Consider the following 16,444-nt stretch of genomic DNA (forward strand, 5'->3'; position numbering starts at 1 on the left):
CACAATGCTAGCATTGCTAAGTTTATTCTACAGCAGTTCTGGTAAATGTACCTTTTGGCGTTCACTTAAAACATTCTATAAATACGACACTTGTACTTTCTAATTGAAAAGTGCTTTGCTTTGTAGACATAATGCCTTAATAGTAGGCCTACAGTAGACAATATGCAGGCATTATAATTTCACAAGACTTCAAGTAATATATGTGGGGGTTTGGATTAACCAAAAATAAATAAAAAAAAACTTTATAAAAATGTAAAAATCCTTCTGTTGCACGATTGATACGACTGTTTTAATCTACAACGCAATGTTGTAGCCCAACCCTCATTTGATTCTCAATGGATTTTCGCAAGCCCTCTGCCTTTCTCCTCAAGCTCCAATTGGACGTTCTAAACGTCATTTTCACGGAAAACACAGGAATGGCCGTGCACCAACGTAACGCCTGCAAGCGAATGTGTTGTGATATTTATCTTTACGGCGTTTATCGATAAGGAAGCCAGAAGAACTGATCGTAATGGTATGTCACATCCACATATTAATTTGACATTCACGATTCGTTGATACATTGTTTTGCTGCCCGTAAAATGCGGTTTTCTTGCCATCCTCACGCGTAGCCTATGCTACACCAGAAATTGCATAATTTGCCTAAAACGACCCAGCCTTTGATTCCGATGTATATATTACATTAATGTTGCCTATTTGCTGTGTATTCTTTTTAAACAGTTCATATGCACGTCTACATTTCCCATTGTATTCTCTCGATTGTTTGAAATCACTTCGATAATTCACAGGCCAATTGTTAATGTATTTTTATTATTATTATTATCATCTTAAATTGTCTATGGTTTTTATTTCAGTACGGATTTGTAAATCACGCTTTGGAACTTCTTGTATTAAGAAATTATGGTCCAGAGGTGTGGGAAGATATCAAGTAAGTGGGGAAGATGTTTGATCGACATTTAATACGCCTATTTATCACTACTATATTGTAATGTATAGGGCCTTGAAGAAAAGTTTTTACTATTTGAAATGCTATAGCTCAGCATACCATTCCATTAACGTCAAAAACGTAGGGAGTTATTAAATACTTGACAGGATTGAGGCTGTTTCAGCATCAATACTTGTAGCCTAGTAACGATATCGTGTCAAAAAAATGTTACATCCCAATTTGGACATGGTCTTTAAAACGAATTAGCATAATGTATAACGTTCTGGTGATAACTGAACAGACATTTTGGCACTGACATTCAGTTCTAATATATTTTTTAGCATTATGTCAACAAACCCTTTCTCTACGGGCTCAAATATTTGTCTAGGTCCAAGTTTATTTTTCATCTACGTTCCTCAGTGTCCCAGACTTGACCCAAGCTTTAAAAAACAAAGACACATCTGCCTTTGACATTTTGGAAAAATCTGTCAATTTTTCACACACAGAAAAACTTGCTGCCACACACTAATAATGTCCAATGTTTACAGTGCTGACCTAATTCTCATTATTTGTGCATCATTAATCAGTCCTGATGTGCTTTCAAATCTTGTAGCTTTTGGAAAATATATCTTTCTATATTAACTGAATACATTTGTAGTCATTTTTACCTCACTCAGTTTATTTGCTCAGCTGTCACAAGTTCTTAGAAAAGGGTTGCTTGCCAAGCAGTTTTGTTTATTCAGATCAACTGGTAATCAGGTCATAGATCTCATTAGATGTGTAACAGGCCTGTTTATTTTCTGCCAAGTTTTTTTCATATTCCTTTCCAAATATAGATAGCCTTTCAGTGGAGTTCATGCTTGGATGCACTTTACATTTCTATTCTGATTGAGGATGCAGTGTAAATATGTTATACATCTCGTGGTTAGTATCACAGTTGTAACAGATGTGAATTATGTGAGGTACTGTGTACTTGATGCAACGTTGATTTTATTATGTTTTTTTTGTTTTATGTCTCGCAACCAAGTGCATGATATTTCTGTTCCTCAGCATTTTTGGTAAACTTGGTATCAAATGTACAGTTAATCACCATATAACATGTGAAGTACAGCACACGTGGTCCTACCTTACAGTACACTTGGTCCTGTGCTTTACAGGACCAAGTGTACTGTACCTTACTGTAAATTAAGTGTAGAAGTGCGTGAGTCAGTTGGAGTGAGGAGCAGTAATGGTGTTCAGTGATAGAAGAATACCTAATAGCAATTGGGATCAAGTGTGATGTCTTGGTGGACGATGATCCATAGCGCCTCCCAGAGGATAGGAGCTGGGAGAGATGGTGTTAAATCCCCAACCAAATGTTAACAGGAAGGAGGCCCAGCTTGATGTGGAGGGTCAATTCCTGGTCAGAATCATATATGATGACGCGAAAACGTACGACCTTGTTGCAGCTGCCAGTAAAGTTCTCAGTAAGTACAGTGCACGTGAATGTTTTTTTTATAACATCAAATACCTACCCAAGTTTTTAAGTAACTTTTAAGTACAGTAAATACGTATTCTTCTTCATCTCACAGAGATTAACGCTGGTGACATCCTGCAGATGTTTGGAAAGATGTTTTTTGAGTTTTGCCAAGAGTCTGGATACGACACCATCCTTCGTGTTTTAGGGTCTAATGTCCGTGAGTTCCTGCAGGTAAGTAGTAATACAAGCTCTGACAAGTACGCAAGTCAAATGTAAAGTATTTGATTCAACTCTGAGTTGGCATGTACTATATGGGATTGAAGTAATATAGTATGAAGCATTACTAATGCAAAAAAACTATAATCAACCAGGTTTTGCTCATCTGTTCTACTAAGGTTTTCTACATAGCATATAAGTGGGCATTTAGGTTCATGAGAGTGCTTATGAAGGTTCAATAACAGGAATGTTCACAAATTGTCTCCAGAATCTGGATGCTCTTCATGACCACTTGGGGACCATCTACCCTGGGATGAGGGCTCCATCCTTCCGCTGCACGGATGCGGAGAAAGGAAACAACCTGATCCTTCACTACTACTCGGAGCGCGAAGGCCTCCAGGACATTGTCATCGGCATCATCAAGACTGTGGCCCAGCAGATCCACGGAACTGAGATAGAAATGAAGGTCTGCTTTGTGTTCAGAGTAGGCTTATATCTGTGGGTCGGGGTCGTCTCCTAGGTCAACATGGTAATCAAGTTGAAATGAGGTTTGATACAGGTTCTCTTTACACTAAGCCTTTATAATGATATATCATTGTTAGACTAACTGAGATATTACTCTATTATAGGATAGAGAATATTTGCCATTTATACATCCAAATTAGCACCGCCAACCACAATGTACGGCAAGATAAAAAACAATCCTTTCCTCCAGTATGATTGCCTCCTCGTTTTCAGACAAAGGCTTTACCACTGTAATAGTTAATCATATCTTAGATAAGGCACCATGTCTTTGTTGCCTCTTCACAGGCCTTGTGTGAAAATGAAAGCACTGAATTGACAGACACACCAAATGTGACACCCGGTTTCTGGAAATGTTAGCCAGGGTTGCCACGGCAACGATGCGTACAGAGACACAGTATTGACGTCAACGTGTCCTGTGCCCAGTAACCCTCTTAACAACATCTCAGGTTTTTTTTTTTTACTAGTCACCAAATCCTTCACAATCTCACAATGGGAAAGAACATCAGATAGGACTTGGGGAATACTGTAAACTAAAACCTAAAAAGCTTTGATTGCTAAAAAACACTGAACTATAAACTCTTAACATTATACTCAATCAACGTACTGTAAAGGCATCCCTGTCTAGCATTCACTACATTAGGTGGGTCTAAAAGCTAATATTCACAATGCATCTTCCAACAATCCTTTTTTAAATAACAGATATCTATTTCCTTCCCAGTAATTCTTGTTGCTGACATCCATGTAGAAATGATTACTTAAAAAACGTGTTGTGTACCACTGTCCTCCCTTCAGGTTATCCAGCACAAGAGTGAGGAGTGCGACCACATCAAGTTCCTGATTGAGGAGAAGGACTCTGAGGAGGAGGCTTTCTACGAGGACCTGGACGGCTTTGAAGAGAACGGGACACAGGAGACTAGGATCAGCCCCTACACCTTCTGCAAAGCCTTCCCCTTCCACCTCATGTTTGACAAGGACTTGATGCTCACGCAATGCGGGAACGCCATATACCGCGTCCTGCCACAGGTGTGGGTTTGAATTCAAGCAATCCTGGCAGTACACCATCCTAGTCGAGTTGAACTAAAAAGTTTTGTCTGGGAATGTCATAGAACCCACCCTTGCATTAATGTGCTGTAAACGTATCTGTCCTGATACTGTAACTAGCACTTCAGTTACAGGATCAGGACTTCAGTTCAATGCTGTAATCAGTTCACTTAGCAGAATTCGACAAGGACAACTTGGTTTTTGGAAGATTGAGATTTGTGTGTGTTTTTGTTATGCTTCTCAGCTCCAGCCTGGGACATGTAATCTCCCATCTGTGTTCTCCCTGGTGCGTCCTCACATTGACTTCAGTTTCCACGGAATCCTCTCACACATCAACACAGTCTTCGTCCTCCGCAGCATGGTATGTCAAATCGAAAGTAAAATGAATAAAAACAAATAAGTAAATCCATTCAGTCTCGGTCGTAAGAATGAATAGCAGCTGCCAGATAAAGACCTAAGGGTATAGAGTTATGTTTTGATTTACTGACGGACTATTTATAAGGGCTGGTTTGTTGTAGAATCGGGGATGAATAGGAGGATTCACATAAAAGGCTCAGTAGCATGTTATCTTCAGACTGTACATCAAAGATTCCATCTGCCAATTGCGTACAATAACAAACAGCGCTTTAATTCATTGTGTGGCATATTTCTCGCTTCTTTTCTCTTCTTTGGTTGGTTGTTGTCCTGGCAGGAGGGCCTTCTCAACGTGGAAACCCTGGAGAGTGAGGACGAGCTAACAGGAGTGGAGATCAGCTGCCTCAGGTTAAAGGGACAGATGATTTACCTGCCTGAGGCGGAGAACATCCTATTCCTCTGCTCTCCCAGGTGGGCTACTGTCGGCTCCCTGTCTATGATCAATGTGGTTTCACAATGTCCAATGAGATAATTGATATGAACATTTTGGAAAAATTGAACATTTCTCAACTGTCATGTTTTTGATACCTCACAATGAACCACTGAAGGGTACTGTTTTTCAAAAAGCCGTTCAAGACATAAAAAAGGAGCTTCTGGTTGTGGGTGACCCCAGTCAACTCTTCGCTCTCATTACCCTGAACCTAATGACACCTCTCCATCAGGAGCTGGTCTAAAGTCAATGGTGCAGTGATGCGTTTTGCATCCCTGCGAGAGATGTGCCTCTGGAGGTCTTTGAAGCTGACATAAGTTTTAAATCGGACCTCTTAAAATGTATTATTAAATTCTATAATCTGAAATGCACCTACAGTATGACTACATGGTAATGATTCAGTGGCTCAGAACGAACTCTGCCGCTCATTGTCTGATCATCAGCCATTATGTGTGTCATCAGCGTGATGAACTTGGATGACCTGACGCGCCGGGGGCTCTACCTGAGTGACATCCCGCTCCATGACGCCACGCGGGACCTGGTGCTTCTCGGGGAGCAGTTCCGTGAGGAGTACAAGCTAACGCAGGAGCTGGAGATCCTGACAGATCGTCTGCAGCACACGCTCAGAGCCCTGGAGGATGAGAAGAAGAAGACTGACAGGTCAGGATAACACTTGTCAGCCCAGAACCAGACATCAGACATCTTCCATGACGGCCTCTTAGACACAGACATGTTAACACGGACACGGCAGAAAATATGGGTTAGGACTTACATTTTTAAAGAGATGTCTCACTCTTACATTCAAAACGCAACCTTTTTCAACAAAATACCCCAAACAGCTCTTGAAGGATTTTCCAGGAAGTTTCTACAAGAGGGACAGTTGATGAAACCTTAATGATGATTAAGTGAGAATAGAGCCTCATGCACATCCAATTCAGTTATAGATGCTAGACTACTTTAAAAACTTTTAAATCAACAATCTGCCTTATCTTAGCATTATCTCAACATTTCACTGTCGCCCAAATATAGCTCTGTTTACAGTGCAAAGGGCCTGTAGATAGAGCACCCTTCCCCCGGCATCCAGGAGGAGTTTATCTCCAGCAGTTCAGCTCACTCAGAGTGCTCTGAAGTGTTCAGGGGTCAAAGGCATGAGGTCAAATGTCAGGAACGCAGGAGCAAATACAAATCTGTGTAAATACACAGGAAAACGCCACCAGCTGTTTGGGCAAGCCAATCCCCCCAAAATACTTTTTCTCAGTAGAATCAAGATTTCGTCTGCATCTCGTTTGAGGTGGAAGTGAAATGTCACAGCAATTCAGGCCCTGTCAACGGAAGTCTAGTGAAGTGGAACACAGAGGAAACTCTCCATTAAAACTGCTAGTCGTAGCGTTCCTCTCCTCTTCCAGCGACAGGCTTGATCCTCACTTTTATTATAATTCCTTGAGCACTTCTCTGGGGCTGAACAGGACTGGGGAGATGAGTCAGACTCAACATTTATTAAGGCTCCTGTCTCAACGCTTTGGGGACACAGTACACTGATTGCCTTTTTTTTTTTCATTGCTTTTTTTCCAACAGCATTTTAAGACAGCGTGGAGTTGGATGCAAGTGTGTGAAGACAAACATACATAGACAGACATTAAGTGCAAATTGGCCTCAGGGCTCGGCGTTCTCTTGCCAAAACATCTTCTCACTGTATTGGGTCCAGCTGGTGCATTCACTCTAAAAGGCCAAAGACTCCTTAATAAAAAAAGCTGTGACTTGATGAGATCTTGGCTCACCTTGCTCTTGAATTGTAGAGAATACCAGGGAACTGAGGTGCTATAGGAAGACATTTTGTGAGAGGGAATCTGTGTGCGTCATGTGCCCTGTAATGCTGATGCATCATTTAGGACATTTGGTGGTTGACAGACAGCCATAATTCAAAGCAGTTGCTATAGCGATGAGCAACACCTTCCTCATTTAAGAGCAGCTTGTGCAAAGACATGTCCTAAAATGGATGAGAGAATGGGAATGTTATTGAATTTACCCTGACTGAGGACTCAGTGTTACTCACTGCCCTTTGTTGACCACCAAAATCAAACAGAATTAAATCACAAATACCCCAAAATGGTGAAAGGTTTTCTGCAGTTTTCCATCAATGTCAAGCCAAATTATAACATTCTTTCAAGACACAAATACTGGAATACAACAGAATGCCCTTCCTCCATTTTTGTCTTTCCATATTTCCTCGACTGTAGGTTGCTTTACTCGGTTCTGCCTCCATCTGTTGCAAACGAACTGCGACACCAGAGACCGGTGTCGGCCAAGCGCTACGACAACGTGACCATCCTCTTCAGTGGTATTGTGGGATTCAACGCCTTCTGCAGCAAGCATGCCTCAGCCGAGGGTGCCATCAAGATAGTCAACCTGCTCAACGATGTATACACTCGGTTTGACATCCTGACCGATTCTCGGAAGAACCCTTATGTATACAAGGTTGGGAGTTTTTCTTTTCAAGAAACATCTAACTTACATTCACGCCAGTCACTGTTTTGCTGCTTGCTGATCTTTAATATCCGATATCCTTTCAATGAAAAACTATTGAAATCAATGACTCAGACAGCATTAGGTCTCATTAGAATGGCTTTACCCTTCAACTACAGTCTTATTTTAAGTGAGGGCGGCATTTTATAGCCTCCCTGCACCAGATTTACATTCTAGGCTTTCAGACAAGAATGCACTTTAAGAACTCAAACAAACCTTACTACAGACAAGAGATGGGTTTCTGCCACTGGGTCACCAAAATAAGTAATATTTACATTACAACCTTAATGACTAGGTGGTCCGAGGTTTTAACTGGCTCCTAAGAGCAGCTGAATGTCTATAAGCTGACGTAAGTGTTTAAGTGTTTGTCTCAAGAAGTCTCTCCTTGCATATTCCTGGACGGGGGCTTTTGAGAGCTCCTATTGTCAGCTTCTGAAGGCGTCATGGTCATGCCAGAGCCCCGAAATGACGCTGTTGTATTGTGTACACCTCACGTCCTCTTTGACACCAAGATCCTTGTAGGAGTTTCTCACAGTACAGCAGCATTTGAATAGAGCGGTTATAACATTTCCCACTGTGTGTTTTGACCAAAATTATGTTGGTATATGTTAAGAGTCATTGTTTGGCTTCAAGCAACAGAAAAAACAACAACGAACAAAAACACTTACATATATATATGTTTTTCTCTTGCAGGTAGAGACGGTGGGTGATAAGTACATGACAGTCAGTGGCCTACCCGAGCCATGCACGCATCACGCCCAGTCTATCTGTCACCTGGCCCTGGACATGATGGAGATAGCAGGACAGGTCAAAGTGGATGAGGAACCAGTGCAGGTGCGGATGAAATACATGTTGCCGTCTCTCCAAACAGTGATCACTGATATGAGTCTAGTCTCTAGCCTCGTCCAATGGGATTTATCCATCAGCCTTATTAGCTTCATTCTATTTTGCCATTGCTTCTTAACAAACAAGGTTTTAAAGATTTCAGAATCTGAATATCTTCCACTTCCATTTGTTCTTCATAAGTGGGAAAGCCATTCAAAATGGCACTGTGCACATTTCCACTCTGCATACCCTAGCAGCTGTAACTGATGTGAAACAGCGGACCTTTGTTTAACTGATGGGCCGAGTTTGTTATTGTATCAGTGACTGTTGGGAGACTTAGCATTGGAAACTCTCGTCTTGTGGTTAACAAAAGCCTGTTTATTACACCCATGGCATTGGTGGGGGAGGGTGGGGGTGGGGGACCAGGTTTGGCTGAAGAAACAACCTGAAATCATGTCTCTATGATCCACTATCATATGTCTAAAAATAGGTCCCACGTTACCTTTCTCCAAAGCCTTTACTGTTGAACTTGTATTCAACAGTACAGGCTGTCTAGAACTCAACAAGAGACACAAATAGATTCCGTTGAATGGAAGGGTCCGGATTTTGGCTTTGGTTGAGGCTTGTTCTCTGCTACTGTCATTGAGAGTTTTATACAGTTTTCCAACCAATGAAAAACAGACATCTTTAAATCAGCAACGGTGTTAGGAAACAAACCATACCTGACTATTCAATAATTACAATAGCAAAATACTACCCCACCAAAACATGGTGTTTTCTAATATTTCCCTTCAAGCAGCACAAAGGAATGGGATGTTAGGTTAGTGTGTAGATAAGACTGGTAAACACTCAACGTACCAGACCAGTTGTCATGTCTTGTGTTTATCCTTAGTCTTTGTGGGACACAAATCACCACCGTGGTTTAACGTTCCTTTACAACAAAGATGTAAATGTCCTAACTGGAGCTTCAAACCTATGTGTAAACAGTCGATTTACTATAGACGGTTTGTTCTAAAATGCCTGACCTTTGAGATGTTCAGACAGTAGTCACATGGTGCTCAGCCTGTTAAATGGCAGGTGGCTGCTGGAACACCACCAAATGCCTCAACAGATTGTTGGAATGAATTCATGTGTTTTCCTGCCAAATGTATCTTCAATAGATACACACACAGATCCTCGGGTGACAGTGTTTTGGGTATTGTGTCATTTCGCCAGTGTCAAAACAACTGCAAGCTGACTTTAAATTGTGACAGGTACGTCAACAACATGGCGAAGACACAAAGTGCGAAACACTCATTTTTCCCGGTTACTCAGTCCTTTTTGGTCCCCTCCTCTATCTCTTCTCCAGATAACAATTGGGATCCACACAGGGGAGGTGGTTACAGGAGTGATTGGACAGAGGATGCCACGCTACTGCTTGTTCGGGAACACCGTCAACCTCACCAGCAGAACGGAGACCACGGGAGACAAGGGCAGGATCAACGTTTCTGAATACACATACAGGTGAGAGCGAGGATGTTGCGCTGTACAACAAGGTCCGCATGGTCAGCAGTGGACCTGCAGGATGTTCAGGTGAAGCTGTCGCAAACGTTCACTTACAAAATTGTGATACAAGGCAAGAACATGGAAACAAAAACTCTCTTTCATTCCAGGTGTCTGCAGTCTGCAGAGAACGCCGACCCCCAGTTCCACCTGGAGTACCGAGGACCAGTCACCATGAAGGGAAAGAAGGAACCCATGAAAGTGTGGTTCCTGTCGCGCAAGAACTCTGAGGCTGACGTGGGATCTTCTACGGTGCCTGTTCACATCTGAGAATCTACCGTCGATGCTGTAGACAATACTTACATCAATTATTCACACAGAAATGCTCATCTTTATGTGTCTAATGTTTCTTATTAGTTTGATTTAGAATGTTTGAACTGTTTTGATGTAAACACAATCATGTCAACATAGGGTACACTGTTAAATAGAGGGCGCACAAATTGCCAAATAGCAACTAGTATTTTGCTAGTCTTGATTTCTCTGTCCATTGTGTCAAAATTGCAATATGCACATGTAGTATGTTCTGAGTCGCACACTGTATGTCTACATTCATTACAACTAATTCTACCAATAGTATATATATTTTTTCTTCTGTCAAGGTATTCTGAAGTATGTTTTTCTGCTTACAGTATTGTTGAACTGGTCTATTTATTTATTGCATGCAAGGCAAATTATTATTTAAGTATCACAGATGTATGTAAAGTATTTTATGGTTCTCAGCCAGTTAGAATATACATTTTGTAAATGTTTATTTTAATTCACAATTTCCTGACCAGTAGTAAATAGTTATTTTTTTGCAAAGCATTTGTGTGGTCTTGGATATTAAGTGTTCACCCTCACTAGCTTTCTATTTATATTCTCACTCTCAAAACCACTGTCATTGTGCCAAGTGCCTCACGAAGGAGTGTTGAGATGTATTCCCTCTGTATAAATACACCAACAAAAACTGTTTTGTGTTGAATAAAAATGAGGCAACCTGACCAATGATGTTATTGTTTGTTTTAAGTCACGAAGAAGAGCTGCTTCATTCCAATTCCTAAACAAATGTTACAAGCTTTACAAAGGAGTTATGGGAGAAAACCAAAATAGTCCTGAAATGTTAAGCTAAATAAACTACAAAGAGGATTGCACATAACAAAAAGTGACTAATTAGATTTTTGGAATGTTGATGTTCTCGTCAGTCATACAAAGGCTTAAGAAGGTACAGTAAACTTAGTGAAAGGAGAAGGCATTGGGCACTGTTTCATGCTGAGGCCAAACAAAGATGAAACGTCGATAACAGGGGCAGCTGCTAAAGCCAGTCCATGGTGTGAGAGGAAGTGGATGAATTGGCTCCCTGTGTTGCCTGGTACTACAATAAAAATATCTTACATCTAGTTTCAACCGAGGGAAGTTTAACACAAGACCCAGAGCTCCCAGGAACTGAGTTTTTGTGTTTTGCCAGTCCAATCCAGTGAGTCTGTAGAGGAAACGGGCCAAAGGAGTTTGAAAACATCAAACCTTGGCTAACGTCAAGAAGTTGAAGCTCAAAGCTTGGGCTTCAAGATGGAAATAGAACGTTCTTAAGAAGATCTCAGCGTTAAGAGCTTCTTAACGAATCTGGGAAACCCAGCCACTATCATTAAGAAGAAAATTTAAAAAAATAGGTCCACTCTTAATGTGAAATTCCATCATTGTGGAGCTGGGTAGTTCAGCCCTCATCTCTCAGAGTGACCAATGTTCAGTGGTCATGTTTTCATGTAGTTCACCAGGACACTAAAATAAACCAATAAGCCTTGTGTATGCTTTGGATAAAAGTCGCTTTGGATAAAAGTGTCTGCTAAATGAATAAATGTGAACATCCTAAGGTATGTCTGAGGAAAAAGAATGTCTACTTTACAGCAGGGAGCAAAAGTACAACATCAACCTTTTGGAATGCCATTCCTTTGGACTTCATCACAGCAGTTAACCACGACATCATTCGGGTCATGCTTTGAAGCTTTACTCTTGTTTACCCTCGACTTGCTGATGCTGGCAACACTGACTGACACTGAGCACCGACAAAATACCAGGAAAAAAAACTACAGCAACAAGTACATTCCTTCTTTTTTGAGCACATAACCCCCTAAAAATAATATATATATATATATATACACTAATATATTTGACAGATGAGGGAGGAAAAGGGAGAAATACATGACTAGATCTGAGGAAATGTTCAAACGCTTCAAGCCATGCTGCTGGAAAATAATGCCTTTACAGTGCTGTTGTCTACAATAAATGACAGCTTGTAGAGTGCTGCACTCTAGTGTTGTCATGCTACTGTAGGTGTCAGCACACCTTCTTAAGCAGGCCAGCTAGACTTGTGTTAGACTACTACACAGACTACTGTGCTGCAAACAGCCTGTGCGCCTCTGTTCTGATCTCTGCAGGTGCTAGGGATCCCAAACTCAAAAATAAATCAAATCTTTATTTGAATTTGTGGATTCCAATTGACTACAACATTTCTGTAATAAACTTGCTGTGGTTAATGATGCACAAAAAAACATGAATACAAATGAAAAGAAAAAGAAACTCACCTGTGACTTAGAAAGTCGTCAGGCCGTTTGACAAATTCCATTCCTTCAAGTGATTCAATTCCAAGAAACTTGATGTCCACACAGTCCAAGTCCTTTGATGGTGGATATATTATTTAAATTCAACTCTATAATTTTTACCACAATTCAAATCCTCAGTTGTTCAAGTACACCAACTAAGAGGATGATCAATAAACCAGATAAAAAGTACTAAATACTGTTTGCACCACTGAATCCTTGTCAGTGCAAAACCAGAAACATAACTTTGTTTAAAAGGGAAATGTATAGTTTAAGCATGCAAGCCTTTAGCACCTTGGACCTGTCATGTGCACGAACACTGCTGCACACTTTAACATGACCTTGAATGAATGTGGGTCTTGTTGAAATGAGATCTATAGGAAACTCCAACCAAGAACCACAGGACAGATACAATAATACAGTCTATTGTTTGTGTTTGGGCATTTCTATTCAGAGTGCAGGTTAGGTTAATAATTTACATTTACCGTACAGCATCGAGTAATACTACTACACTATACCTCACAGTGATTCTCTATATCTCCTATTGATTACACTCAAGCTGCACTTGAGTAGAAAGGTATTGTTAAAAACCAACATTGTGAGTACAAGTACAAGTAAAGGTCACAGAGTTTGTCAACAGTAATTGTGCTCTGAGATTATCTCAGAGATAGCTTGGATAAAAATATGTTGTGTCATGTCTGTTTATAGGTGATTGTAACACAGCACTGTCCGGCACTTAAGGACAGTGAGCTAAATAGAATATTGCAAAAATAGAAGGATTATATTCAGGTTTGTCAAATTCTTTACGGAAGCCTATTTGGGTCAGAAGGAATAGTTTGATTTTGTTTTTGTTTATGTATTGCAAACAGATCTATAAAAGTTTTTCTTCAGAAAGTCTGCTATGATATGCCGTGCATACAGTAAACAAAATGATTCAGTTTAGGAGCAGACATTTGACAGTAAAAAACTGACCTGATTTGGTATTTCAGCATCATTAACTCGGGCATATGTTTTGGAAGATGATCTTCATTGGAATTACGTGTACTCGTTATCAGTTATACACTTCAAAGGTTCAGATTTCCACAACAAGGACAACCAGTGATGAATAACCATCAGACAATAAAATGTCTCATTTATGGTTAAGTAGTGGAAACTTTGAGGTTAAAGTTCCAAAGATGTGACAATATGGTAATGATCAGTTAAATATTCAATCTAAAACAGATGCAAAATTAAGAGTCAAAGTCAAAGATGTGTAATCTGACCCCCACCCATTCAGTGCCCCCACGTATCCAGAGATCTTTACAGTCCTAGACACAGATAATAGAGAAAGAACGCTGAAGGTCATGTCTGGAGTTGCTGCAAAAGCTCCTGCATGTCCTGCAAAGAAACATTTAGGTTAAACCTTAAAATAACAATGACAAGATAGTACTACATGCACAAGGCCCAGAAGACTGAGACCCAATTGAACATTTAGGGAGCTGAGGACTGAGAAAGATCAAGCATTCTGTGTCATCAGCAGAAGCTCTTTGGAAGGATCGGTCTTTGCACAAACCTGCAGATTCCTTGCCAGCTTGAGTGCATGCTGTCATTTAACCAAAAATATACATGAAACACTACGATATTTGTTTACATTTTGATTGAACCGTGAACTCAAATTGTTGAGGGGATGAGTTTAGTATTACATTTGAAACAAAGACGTATCTTGACGAGTGGTCTCTGACTTTTGGACCCTTTACAGTATGTTAAAGACAAGACGAAGATGACAGTGTAATACATGTGGTGCTTGGGATTGTTCATTGCAATTAACCATAAGTTCTAGTTCTTCAACTTATCTGCATTGACTACATGCATCAGTGTGGCGTTTCTGCACCCCCTCCCCCCCCACACACACACACACATACAAACACAATGTGCCCTGTGATCCTGATTACTACTGCATTCATATGTAATCAAAAACAACTATGTGTGAAATACTTGCGAATTTGAATACAAGGATGTGCATCCCCTGGACTCCTTCAACAAAGGGCTTCTGGGTTCTCACAGAGGACAACGGTGTTTGTACCCCACTAAATACTGCTTGGAATATAGGCTAGGTTTAGACAAGGGAAGTGTAGCCTATCACCCAGTTTCCTAAGAGAACATGCACAAAAGCATCAGAGACGCACCCTGTGTAAACTGGCATGCTCTTTAACCACACATTGCTCAGGAAACTTGACATCTGCTCTTTGACTTGGCTCTTTGCAAAACGACAGTTATGAAGTAAGGTATTTCAATTACTCTAATTACTTCATTTATCTGCAGCCAAAACGTTGCGTGGGGATGTGTTTATGAGTGTAGCAGACAATTGTATGGGATGTAGCCTTGAGGAACATGTATCCTGTGAGCTTTAAACAGCCACATCAGCATACTGTACAGATATCGGGAGAGATAAGGGGGTGAGCTAACCTGCGCCACACTTTAAAAGGCCAGGTCCAGACTGAGACAAGTCACTCCTGCAAGCGTGCAGTCGTTCACCTCACACAGCAATCATGACCTTCAACGCAACGTGGAAAGTAGACCGCAATGACAACTATGAAAAGTTTATGGAACAGATGGGTAAGAAAATTATTTATTTTTGTAACTAAGAAGGTTACCATGCAGTGTGTGATTTATGGCAATCTTTAGTGGGATTTATGTATTTTTCATGAATCTACTTAGTATTACTTTTTCAAACAGGCCTACAAGTTTATTCTGTGTCAACACCCTGTGTGGACAATATTTTCAAACACTGTGCCCACTGAGTGCGCTGCTCATGCTAGACTAGGCCAAACCTGCTTAACTGACCTCCTGAATGATTTTTACGGGGGGCATTGGAAATGTTGACCGTATTCCTGCTCGCAGGTGTCAACATGGTGAAGAGAAAGCTAGCCGCTCACGACAACCTCAAGATCATCATCGAGCAGACAGGAGACAAGTTTCACGTGAAGGAGAGCAGCGCCTTTCGTACAGTGGAGATAGACTTTACCCTGGGGGTGACCTTTGAATACAGCCTTGCAGATGGAACAGAGCTGTCGGTAAGTGACGTATGACATTATGTTCAATAGAGGGACCTCACTGCTTAGAACATAAAGTATGTCAACACACGTTGAGTATGTATGACGATGCAACATTTTCAGCAGTTCAATACTAGCAGTAGAGAGTGCAAGTAGAGTATTGTCTATTGACTATGATTATTCACAGGTTAGTTTGATATCCACATATTATTTGTAAAAATGTTCAATGTGCACAAGTAAAGCATTATTATCTGTGAGGTTGATGTCCTCTGTATTCAGTCCACCATCACCCCATTACCAAATAAATGATTTGCAACAAAATTACACTACCTCACAAGTCTTTAGTACAAGCAACAAAGAAATACAGTAGTTAAACCAATTTGGCTCAAGTTTATTTGTCATGTTTCATGACCACTTTGACCTTTCAGGGTTCATGGGTCATGGAGGGAGACATGCTGAAAGGTGTTTTCACCAGGAAGGACAACGGCAAGACACTGACAACAACCAGGGTCATCGCTAACGATGAACTTGTACAGGTGGGTTACAGTCTATTCAAACACAAGCCTCTTACTGTACATCCGTGATGCCAGCATCAGAAGCATAATGAAATGGCATGAATAAAATGTCTCTTCTTCAATCAGAGCTTCAACTACGAGGGCGTGGATGCCAAGAGGTTTTTCAAGAGGGGCTAGAGGTCAAGAGTCAGCATGGACGGATGTGTCAAGATACTGTACAATTTGTCAAATGTTTCAATACAGATGGCTAAACAAGCATTTTAAGCATGTTTCACATTGCTATCCACAGTCGCAGACAACATCAGACCAGATTTCCTTTCATTAACCAACTTGGAAATCTGTATACATTTTGAAGGAAAAACGCTTTTTTTTATATATTAAATTTTAAAAACAGTCAAGTGTTGAGTCAATTTCTTTGCTGTCT

General features: G+C 40.6%; 2 protein-coding genes across 2 annotated transcripts; both read left to right on the plus strand.

Annotated features, from left to right (window-relative positions):
• The first annotated feature begins 389 nt into the window (after positions 1 to 389).
• gucy1b1 (guanylate cyclase 1 soluble subunit beta 1) lies at positions 390 to 10,872 on the plus strand. Its single transcript, XM_047044465.1, has 13 exons — positions 390 to 514; positions 855 to 928; positions 2,291 to 2,391; positions 2,497 to 2,615; positions 2,869 to 3,066; positions 3,918 to 4,148; positions 4,411 to 4,527; positions 4,858 to 4,991; positions 5,473 to 5,670; positions 7,248 to 7,485; positions 8,227 to 8,367; positions 9,707 to 9,861; positions 10,011 to 10,872. Exons 1-13 carry the CDS (start codon positions 512 to 514, stop codon positions 10,168 to 10,170), a joined length of 1,869 nt encoding a protein of 622 aa, XP_046900421.1. The 5' UTR covers positions 390 to 511; the 3' UTR covers positions 10,171 to 10,872.
• A 4,065-nt stretch (positions 10,873 to 14,937) lies between these two features.
• On the plus strand, positions 14,938 to 16,413 carry fabp2 (fatty acid binding protein 2, intestinal). The gene is made up of 4 exons (XM_047044526.1): positions 14,938 to 15,068; positions 15,354 to 15,526; positions 15,934 to 16,041; positions 16,147 to 16,413. Exons 1-4 carry the CDS (start codon positions 15,002 to 15,004, stop codon positions 16,195 to 16,197), a joined length of 399 nt encoding a protein of 132 aa, XP_046900482.1. The 5' UTR covers positions 14,938 to 15,001; the 3' UTR covers positions 16,198 to 16,413.
• The last annotated feature ends 31 nt before the right edge of the window (positions 16,414 to 16,444 follow it).

Source organism: Hypomesus transpacificus, chromosome 22 (genome assembly GCF_021917145.1).
Source record: "Hypomesus transpacificus isolate Combined female chromosome 22, fHypTra1, whole genome shotgun sequence".
Classification (NCBI taxonomy): domain Eukaryota; kingdom Metazoa; phylum Chordata; class Actinopteri; order Osmeriformes; family Osmeridae; genus Hypomesus; species Hypomesus transpacificus.